We start from the raw sequence: 11442 nt of genomic DNA, 5'->3' as shown, positions 1-11442 counted from the left end.
AGGTAAAGTGTACTTCTGTGCAATATCTACACTTACGAATTATACCGCCTCCATGATCTAGTAGAGAGAGCGTTTGCTGGCTGCCAGGATATAGTTTAAATATTGGTGAGGCGCAAAAAAAACATTCACACACGTTTGACGTTACTGTATGCCGTGAAACCTCGTTAATCTGGACAAAGTGGCAAACATTTTCCACAAAGACTAAATGGATGACTTCAACTGTCCAGTAGTTAACTCTCCTTTATGTCGAGCAATATGCCAGAAGTACCAGCCTACGACATTTCACAACATATGAGGTACAAATTTCGCTGATTGAACTCGCGAAATAACGTAGACTCTCGCTACACTACGTCCCAACTGATACAGCAGCATGTAGGTCTAGCCTCAAATCTTCTCATCGTCCTTCCTTGAACAAATATTACATGATATGTAGTATGTAATGCATGAACAGAGGGATGACTTCAACTTTCAAATGGCCAACTTTCCCTTTTATGTCAAACAATATTTCAGCAGCTCAAGTCTTTGGTGTCCGCATTACACATCTTTTGAGGCATACTCGAACATGCTCTTTCTATGAAGATTTCAAAGTGCGTCATTCGTTGTTTGATCAGACCCGTGACCATCCGGGGTAGAATGCGTCTTCAGCAACCCATGCTTACTGTAATAGGCAACTATGCTTGTCGTAAGAGGCGGATAACGGAATCGGGTGGTCAGGCCCGCTGACTTGGTTGATGCATGTGGACTGATGCTCATATGTCCATCACTGTCCATCACACTGACCAGATATGCCTGGTCGAGACTCCATAATTTACAGACCGCCGTCATATAGCTGAAATATTGCTGAGTGCGGTGTTAAACAACAAACAAAACAAAAAAAACTCAGTAAAGCTTCCATAAAGAGGTTACGGTAGACAAATGGAGGGTATTTCCAAATCTGACGCCCCATGGGAAAAACTATGTCCGTTGCAATTCCCTATTTTGCCTTGAACCATATGTTCCTGTGTTTGTTGAGGTGAACAATTGACTTGCCTTTGCATGTGTTTGTGACGGGTATCATCGGTGGAGCAGGATACACTCAGCTTTTAGCAAACACCTAGTATCGTCACTATGGGTAAATGATTCATAAACACATACTTACTTTTAGTTGAGATGTCCTACGACTATGGAAATGCTTGTTTGTCGTCGTGTTTATCTCATGAGCTCTTAAGGAAGACGCCAATAGATGCCCTAAGCCTGGAAGACCTTAAGTGGGATGACCGCATTCTTGAATGAGTTGTATTCTTAATGGAAATAAATGACACATACAGATATTTTTCTCTTTTTCTATGGTGATATCAGTCTTGAAACTTGAAAAGTTTTCTGTTTTAGATGATGTGGATGGAACCGGCAGAGACGTGATGAGCAGGAAGTAACAGAAATATGGACGGAACACTATACAGCATAAAATTTCGGCTGTTTTTGCTTGTTCTCGGTGCTATCGCGATTTTGATTCTGTTTTCTTGTATTTCCACCGGTGAAGATCCGGGGTAGGATTGGTCTTCAGCAACCCATGCTTGTCGTAAAAGGCGAATATGCTTGTCGTAAAAGGCGAATATGCTTGTCGTTAGAGACGACTAAAGGGATCGGGCGACTTGTTAACTCTTGTTACAACCCTTAATGTAAAAATCACTCTTTATGTAAAAATATTTACATTATTCAAAGTTCGGATCTGGTGATTGGGAATCCTGATACGTCAATTCTTAGTTCTTGCATGTCACGTGTCACATGTCACATGTCCCACAATAATATATATCAGAACTACACCCAAAATGTCCAATAGGGGGCACGGGTGGCCCATTCGTCTAAAGCGCAGCGATTCGCTGTGCAGAGTTGCTTCCCTTGGGCACACCAGAAACCTTTGATTGTAGGTTCGAATCCCGTTTCGCCCCGATTATGTTGCTAGGTTTGTCAGCACCATACCCGTGCTCGTGGGTTTCATCGATTTTGGTTTGGTTTTTTTGTTTAACGCCGCACACCAATATTACATCCCATTGACGGCGGTCAATCCAGTGATTGATATCATGAGCATCGATCCACGCAATTGGGATCGATGACATGCATCAACCAAGTCAGCGAGCCTGACCACCCGATCCCGTTAGTCGCCTTTTACGACAAGCATAGTCACCTTGTACGGCAAGCATGGGTTACTGAAGACCTATTCTTCCACAGATCTTCACGGGTCGGGGTTTCATCGAAGCCGTCAACGTCTGAGGCCTGCATCACTTCGGGCTTTCCTCCCACGTTCAGCTGCCACGCCGTGATATAACTGGAATACTGTTAAAAGCGGAGTTAAAACCAACTCATCACTCACTAAATGCCCAATAAATGTACAGTCACCGATTTGATAGTCAGTTCCAAATCTTCCATTGACAATATGTATGTTCAAATTTGAACACATTTTCAAAAGAGTTTTCAAAGGTATTTAGTAATTTATCACATGAATATCTTTCCATCTCAAATTGTGTAAATAACTCTACAAAGTAAATATTACTTTCAGCATGGTGAATAACATCCTTCTCCACATAGTCCGTGAAGATCCGGGGTAGAATAGCTCTTCAGCAACCCATTGTTGAGTGCGGTGTTAAACAACAAACAAATAAACAAACAAATCCAAGTACAATGATAGAAACAGCTGGGTACTCTTACAGTGTACTCAATAAAAAATACAGCAAAATCTCTACCCCATTTTGTCTATCTTTGTTGTCACAGCAGGTCGATTTCTCCGGCTGGATATATGTAAACACACATAATGTAGCGCTACCGAAACCAAACCTACTTTTATCCAACAGAATAGTAATAACATGTTCTCTGTATCGAACATTAATAACATATCTTACCAGGTAATATTTTATCAAAAGTATACCTCCCGAATATCTCCAGGACTCCAGACCTTTTTGTGGCTGGTAATTTTCTATTGACTATGTTTAATATAAAGAAACAATGTCATGTTCAGGTACAAAAGAAACAAAGCCAATGTCGGACAGGTTGAAGGTTAAATCTTCTATATTCCTTGCAATGTAAGATAGGCTTTTGCATAACCTTCGACCTCGACGGCAGCACCCGCTCCTGATCCACAGTTGACGATGTTCCACTTGAGTCGCGATCTGCGACTGGAGCCGACAACTGATTCTCATGACCTTCCAGAGTAGTAGCTGGCATGTCCACAATGACGAGTCTGCCATTCTTATAATAGCCCATCTTGTTCTCATGTCAAAGTCAGTTTCTCACGCTGTCGCTTATTACGAATAATTGCAAGAAACCGAGCAAAAAAATAAAAAACGTGAAAAAAGCAAAAAGGATCCTACATTTCCAATCAAACTTGGATGTCAATTACTGGATTGTCGGGTCCAGATTTGATTATTTACAGACCGCCGTCATATAGCTGGAATATTGCTGAGTGCAGCGTTAAACAACAAACGGAGAAATGAAATCGTGTATTCCGAGTGTCCAAATGACTAATACATTGACAATATAAAAGAAGTTAGGTATATCAGTATTCAGACCAGACTGTCTGTCAGTGTGAACATTAACATAATTTCATTCTATCGCAACTGTCTGTAACTGACTTGACATGATATGTCTTCATTGACCGCTGCTTCCATACGGAGAGATGACGTGTGTAGCTCCAGAATGTACTGTACGTGAAAACACTCCCAACTCCCAATGAAGTCTACATTAGGTGATATACTCTGCGAAAAAAGGAACGCAGAAGAAGTAAAATCGTAAATATTGCCGTACAGATGTTGCCGACATCAGTAAATATCTGACAGAGTGTTGCCGACATCAGTAAATATCTGACAGAGTGTTGCCGACATCCATGCAACATTAATACCAAATTTGGTAATTTCTGCAAGGATTGGGATTGATTTGTGTGGAAAGAATGAGGTACTGCAGACATTTGGTGAAAGGATGAAAAAAATGCAAAACACAACCACGTTAGACAGCACGTGACCTTCCCATATCCGGTCGGCCACGTATCACAACTAGAGCACAGGACAGATTCATACGGCTACGGCACCTACTTCCAAGAACCACCACGGCCACCTCTACAACTGACAATACCAGGATTGCGTAGGATATCAGTCCAGACTGTCAGGAACCGTTTGCGCGAGGGTATTCGACCAGTTCGAGCTGTCATTTTGACGGAACTACATCGTCGGCGGCGACGTCAATGGTGTCAAGGTCACAGAGCATAGCCTCAACTGCGATGGAGACAAGTTAGGTTTAGTGACAGTCACGTTTTATGCTTCGCCGTGCGGATGGAAGACGTCGTGTTTACAGGTGTCACGGTGAACTTAATGCACGACACTGCATACAGGAAGTGGACAAATTTGGTGGTGGTGATGTGATGATGTGAGAATTTAACGGCACAACATTACACGGATGCGATTCTTTGGCCACAAGTCCTTCCCATTATGCTGCTAGTGAACGTAATTTCCCATCAAGACAACGCCAGATCTCACACGAGAAGACTAACAGCCTTTTTCAGGAATCACAACATCCAGGCCTAGCCTTTTCTATATGTTTCTATGGCTCGCGTTTCTTTAGGGCGGTGAGTTTCGTTATCGCGTGACTTCAAGCCGCTGAGAGTGCTGAGTGAAAATGTATCCCTACTTAAAATACGAGTATATCTCACTACTGTAACATCTTACTTACTTATATTGGAGATTTTACGTGCGCCTTCCGACTGCAGCGTATTTCGCACACGGGCCCGGTCGGCCAGTGTTTCCGAAAAGGGGAAAAAGTTGTTTGGCAATCCAGTAGGGGTGTTTTAGTGGTTGCTTATATAGAATTTTGGACATTTTGAGATTTGGAAAAAATGCCAAGAGGGTTTGGGGGACGAACTAAGGGAGCAGAGTATGGAAGTTTCTTAGTTTGATTATGTGGTTTGGTTTGGGTAGTTTATTGGGGTTTTAAATGCGATTTATTAGTCCTGTTTTGATTAATTATATGCCTAAGGCTTTGAATTTTTCTATTTTATTTTGTGGGTTTAGGATTGCTTCTAGAGTAAGAGCCTTATTTAGATTTAGGGTGGTTTGTAGTGTAGTTCGGCGTGTTAGGTAGTGGGTGCAGTGTATGAGTGCGTGTTCTGGGGTTTCTTGTTGTTTGCAATGTGGGCAGGTTCCTGTTGCGTGTTTTTTATTATTTTGAGGTGGTTATTTAGGTTGGTATGTCCTGTTTGGAGTTTAGTGATTACTCTGTCGATTTTTTGGGGACAAATGTAGATTTTTTGGTTTGGTTAGGGTTTTTTTAGAACCTTTTTGATTTGGCTATTTGAGTTTAGATATAAGTTATGCCATTTTTGGGTGATTATTTGTTTGTTGACACTTTTAATTTCTGATTTGGAGATGGGTAGGTTTAAGCTTATTTCTGGAATTGTAAGGGATAGTTTAGCTGCTTTATCGGCATTTTCATTGCCGTATATTCCTACATGGGCGGGGATCCAAATGAATACTATTTGTTTGCCTGCCTTAGTTAAATCGTTTGAGCTTTTTAGTATTTGATTTATTAGTTCAGGGCGGTTTTTGGTGTTTTTATTTTGGAGGGCTTGTAGTCCACTGAGCGAGTCGGTAAGTATTAGGATTTTTGTTTGTTTTTTAGATTGTTGATTATGAAGGGCTGAGGCCATGCCCATTAGTTCGGCCGTGAATATTGATTGATTGTTTGGGAGTCGGCAGGATTGTGTGGCTTTAGTTGGTTGTGTGATGTGGACTCCGAGAAACCTGTGTATTTGGAGGTCGGATCTGAGGATCCGTCTGTGTAAATGTGACACCAATTTGGCCAATTTTCATGTATGTATGCTAGTGTGGTGGTTTTTGCTATGTTTGGGTCGGTTTGTTTATTTATTGTGCTAGCTAGTGCTATGTCTATTTTGGGTGTTTTAAGCTTTGGGGTGAAGATATTTGATTTTTTATAGTTTTGTTTAAGATTGTTTATTTGGTGTTCTTTTATGAATTGGTTATTCTTTGGGATATTGGAGTAAGTAGAGGGTGTTTTCGAGCTAGGGCTTGGTTTTTGGGGCTGATATTTTTGTTTATTAGGTTTTGGATTAGGGGGTTGGATTGAGACGCGGCCCAGAAATTTAGTGTTAATTGTTCCCTACGTAGATTTAGTGGCATTTAGATGTGTTTATTTTAGGGGATAGGCCCTCGAATAGATCATTTATCATTATATTGAAGAGTGTGGGGCTGAGGATACTGCCCTGGGGAGTGCCATTTTCTCGGGGACATTGGTCCGATAGCGTGTGGTCTATACCCACGGTTATTTTACGATTGTTTAGGAAGTCCTGGATGCAGTTTATTATTTGACCTTTGAGTCCTATTTTTTGTAGTTTTTTTGTATTAGCCCGTCGTGCCATACCATGTCGAAAGCTTTGGAGAAGTCTTAAGAAGATGCCTGTAGTATATTGTTTGCTGAGTTGTCCTGCTTTAAACGGGCGAGGTTATCTAAGGTTGAGCGGCCAGGAGTGAAACCACTTTGATCTGGTTTATGATGTTATTTTGAGTTAGGTAATGCTGTAGTCTGTTTTTAACCATAGATTCCATTACTTTACATTAGTTTGAAGTTAAGTAAATTGGTATATAGGAGTTAGCCTGATTAGCTGGTTTATTATATTAGGCTTAGGGATTGGTCAGCAATATCACAGCTGTCGCTGCAGCCTGCAATGTGTGATCATACCTGATGGAGTCAGCAATATCACAACTGTCACTGCAGCCTGCAATGTGTGATCAGACCTGATGGAGGTCAGCAATATCACAGCTGTCACTGCAGCCTGCAATGTGTGATCAGACCTGATGGAGGTCAGCAATATCACAGCTGTCACTGCAGCCTGCAATGTGTGATCAGACCTGATGGAGGTCAGCAATATCACAGCTGTCACTGCAGCCTGCAATGTGTGATCAGACCTGATGGAGGTCAGCAATATCACAGCTGTCACTGCAGACTGCAATGTGTGATCAGACCTGATGGAGGTCAGCAACATCACACCTGTCACTGCAGCCTGCAATGTGTGATCACATCTGATGGAGGTCAACAATATCACAGCTGTCATTGCAGCCAGCAATGTGTGATCACATCTGATGGAGGTTGGCAATATCACAGATGTCATTGCAGCCAGCAATGTGTGATCACATCTGATGGAGGTCAGCAATATCACTGCTGTTACTGCAGCCTGCAATGTGTGATCTGACCCGATGGAGGTCAGCAATATCACAGCTGTCACTGCAGCCTGCAATGTGTGATCAGACCTGAAGAAGGTCAGCAATATCACATCTGTTTGCATTGTCAAGGGAAGTCACGCTTTAATGTCTATATGATTATATCTAAGGTTGTCCAATGCAAGTGGGTCCTAGAAGTGGTCAGCCATAGCACTGCAGTCTCACGCACAAGTACATGATAACGATAAAAGAAAAACAAACAATATGTCTGTGCAGTTTCCTTTATTTACACAATAACATTTTCCAAAAATATGTAACACTGGTAACAACAACCCTGTAGTACCATGACAACGGTTGTCATGGTTACTGAAAGGGGACACATCTGTTTGGAGCCCACTGGCAGGTTAACATAGGGGTATATGTACAATGGGTGACATAAAGACGCCTGTAGAAGGGGAACAGCATGCCCCCAGAGGTATGTTTAGGGGCTGGATAATAAGATACTTTGTATCATTTCACTGTTAGAGAGTCAATACGGATCGTCTCAAAAGTCCGCAATCAACAGCTAGCTTAAAAACATAAGCATAAAAATTTAAATCTAGATTTGACCACCCGACTATCATGAATATCCACCTACCTAAAACATGGAAAATAATCCTCAAATTGTGATAAGTCTTTCATTGTAGTGTTCAATGTCAATACAATTCACAATTCAGACAAGAATAAAAAATACCTGTTTTGTTGATTTATAATGCAGGAAATAAAAACTTGAGAATTATGCCATTGATTACGCTGAACAAACTGAATGCACGTAAGAAGCGTCAGAAAAACAAACAGATATTTCTCAAATACATCAGTGATCACTAAATACAATTTACAAAATGTTCGAAACTAATGGGATTCCCAACGAGACACCTACTATATAAAAGGAATTTCAACTTTTGTGACAACCCCTACCATGCCCACTCTGCCTCCATCCTCAAACATCAAGGAGGAGGCAGCTGAACCTATTGTCCAGCTCACACGCTGCTTGCACCATCTCGGGCAGATCATTGTCTGAGTTCTCAGAGCACACATCAGACTTGGCATAGTCAGTCTTCTTCCTGTCTCCCTTCTTCTTCCCTTTCTTCTTGGAGTTCTTCTTCCCTGTTCCTGTTTCCTGAAAACAATCCTCCCCAATGTGTTTAGAAATTAAAGATTCCATCTGAGTGAAGACAGCTGACATGGGCGACTTCGGTCCAAGAATGTCACTGATGTAGGAAAGAGGTTTTGACCTTGACCTCAGTTCCTTGGTGAAGTTGTAGAGGAAGACCCCACTGAAGAAGGTGTGAGGTCGGGGATGTTCCAGGGGACTCTGCAGCAGCTGGTTGAGATGGAGACAGTCCAGGAGACAGGCCTGGAACTGAGATGAACCATGAGTGATGGCAGACTCCACTGGGCTGCACTTGGTGACAGGAGCAAACTTGGCATGGTGTTTGTCAACCTTCTGTAGAAACTGTGTCAGCTGTGACTCGGTTGCCTTCTCACAAGCTGACTGTACACATATCTGTGAGATGGGATCTGCCTTTTGGCAGGACTGTTTGGACTGCATCTTTGGATCACTTAATCCTTCATTAGATGTTGAACTTAAGATATCATCCTTTGAAACTTCGTCTGTTTCTTGTTCATGTTTGTAATGTCTAGAATTCTGCTTAAGTTGACGAATTCTTGTCTTTGACTGTAGGAGTATTATGCACACAAGTAAGGCGTGATAATGATACCTTGTCACTCTGGGTTGGGACTGAAGAATCCAGTACACAATCACACATGCAAGAAGCTGCAGAGGAGGTGACCACAGTTCTAGGAAAGTGTTTGGAACAGAAAGAACCTCAAGTATCATATCTACACGCTGCCCAGTAGAAATGTTTCCAAGCTGAGATAGTCCTGGAAGTTGGCCAAAATTTGGTAAAGAGTTGATAGATTCAAGAAGAGTCTTCTTCAGGTTCTTACTCTCATCTCGCGTGTATTCCAAGACATGTGTATCCTGGCTACGACCAGAAAGATTATCAATCGGAGTACAAGAATCATCCTTCAAAAGAATGCCGTACATGACCTGTCTAATCCTTTCAGAAGTGGAGTACGAGGAAGCAACCTTCATGTTTTCCACCTGAGTCAGTAGAACATTCCGATGAAGCACCACAGTGTTGAGAAAAAACGGATGGATTGCACCAGATCGATGAGCACTGATGAACCAGGATGGAGATAGGCTGCCATTATAACTCTTTATCTCATCAGTCCGCTGCTGCAACGCAGTGTTACTATCACTATCAAAGAAGTCACTCAAACTGAAGGACTCCTCCAAGTCTATATAGAATCTGATACATCTGTGAATGAGCAGTCTTAGATTGTCTCTTGATTCTTTCGGAACATATGTGAGGATCTTCTCCACGGCATCTTCCCAAGACCTGTAGTCCTCACACCAGCTCAATATGGCTGCCAGCCTTTGATGTCTCTGCGGCAGAGATTTAGACCAGGCTGATTTCAGGGTGTGGAAAAAGTTTTCAAATAATGACGACTCAATGAAGTCATTCCCTAGAAGGACTGCAATGACAGGCAATAAAGTTTTATCAAATCCTGGAAACTCTTTAGCAAAGTGGTCGATGTGATACAACTGGACAGACAAGCAGTGGTAGGTTTTGCCAGTTTGCGGGTCTTCTGGGGAGGCTAATCGAAAATCTACATAGTCAAACAGTATGAAACCACCTCTCAAATCGAACACAAAAAAATCACTATCATTACTCATTACAGGGCAGTGCCAATGGTTGGCTAGCTTGACAATCTGACTATCAGCCTCAAAGTCACACACGATATACGGAACTCCCATGTCAACCAACACAGTCTTAAAGGTTTCGTATGCCAAGATAGGCAAAATCCTTCCTCTACCTCCATGAGAAATAAATCCTGCAAGATGAATTCTGTTTTTGGCTCGAGTGAGTGTTGTTTTTAACTTTTTCCCATCTGCTTCATATCCTCCATCAAAGACGATAAATGGTTTAATGTCACATTCTTCAAACATCTGAAATATTTCTTTGACCTTTTTATAGAAGACATCATAGTCTCCTCCATAATGGTGTTTGACATGCAGATACTGGTACAGGAAGTGGTAGAAGTTGTTTCCATCTATCACAACTCTTGTGCAGTGCAGGTTGTGATCCTGAAGGAGTCGATTGTTGTTGCTGTCAACAAAACTTGTGAAGCCTCGGATGCCCATTATTGATTGGAAAGTGGCGTAGCTGAAATTATAGAACAGGACATTCTCAGGTATCAGTCATTGAACAGTCTATACACAATCTAAATAGCATCTTGAATGTATTTTAGTGAAAAATGCGAACCAATATCAAATTAACAGTGGCGTAGCTGAAATTATAGAACAGGACATTCTAAGGTATCAGTCATTGAACAGTCTATACACAATCTAAATAGCATCTTGAATGTATTTTAGTGAAAAATGCGAACCAATATCAAATTAACAGTGGCAATTCTAACATGTTTCCATCAACAACAATGACATTTTTCAAGTTTCCTATGACAAAACTTACAGGTGAAATGTTTGTCTCTGGCTTGACGCCTTCATGTTTAACCCATTCTAAAGTGTCAGTAAACTTTGATGACCTGACTAATACTTTTTAATTATAATGCACCATTGAATAAACTATTACCAAAATATCCATAAGTACTGTATGATAGACAAGACACATGACATGTTGAAACTCTTAATATAATAGTTTGGTTTTGCAGAATTATGAAAATACATCTGAATTAATTTTAAAGAATTTAAAATAAGAATTAATTGGAAACAGAATCATTTACATTTGCGGTTAACCTCTCAGTGTCTGATGAATAGAAGTTACCGCATGACGTATTGTACGCTGATAAATAGACAGTAAAACTTGTATGTGGCTGTAGCCTAGAACCACGAACGGGATTCTAACGGATATTCTTATACCATTTAAAATGCCATTTAGAAGATCAATACGTACACAGAGGCAAAACCTTGTCAGCGGCCATCCACATGTCACGCCTTTTCAGTCTTTCGGGAACCAGTGCTGAGAGTGCTCTCCCTTGAAACTCTTTAAATATATTGTCCACGAGTGAAATAGTTCTAGATACAATATTTCTGGACTAAGGAGCCTGAAAACGCAATACTTATATTTTTGTATTAATTAAAACGGTTTTATATGATTACATGTCCTTTGGTACGTGTAAA

General features: G+C 41.2%; 1 protein-coding gene across 1 annotated transcript; it reads right to left on the bottom strand.

Annotated features, from left to right (window-relative positions):
- Positions 1-7508: 7508 nt before the first annotated feature.
- Positions 7509-11271, bottom strand: LOC139454556 (single-strand DNA endonuclease ASTE1-like). Its single transcript, XM_071236344.1, has 2 exons — positions 11216-11271; positions 7509-10468 (listed from the first exon to the last, which is right to left on the bottom strand). Exon 2 carries the CDS (start codon positions 10444-10446, stop codon positions 8176-8178), a length of 2271 nt encoding a protein of 756 aa, XP_071092445.1. The 5' UTR covers positions 10447-10468; positions 11216-11271; the 3' UTR covers positions 7509-8175.
- Between the last annotated feature and the right edge of the window lie 171 nt (positions 11272-11442).

Source organism: Haliotis cracherodii, unplaced genomic scaffold, assembly GCF_022045235.1.
Source record: "Haliotis cracherodii isolate W230 unplaced genomic scaffold, xgHalCrac1.p SCAF_10, whole genome shotgun sequence".
Taxonomy (NCBI): domain Eukaryota; kingdom Metazoa; phylum Mollusca; class Gastropoda; order Lepetellida; family Haliotidae; genus Haliotis; species Haliotis cracherodii.
The sequence above is the reverse complement of the archived record's forward strand: the minus strand, read 5'-3'. Positions and strand labels throughout refer to the sequence as shown.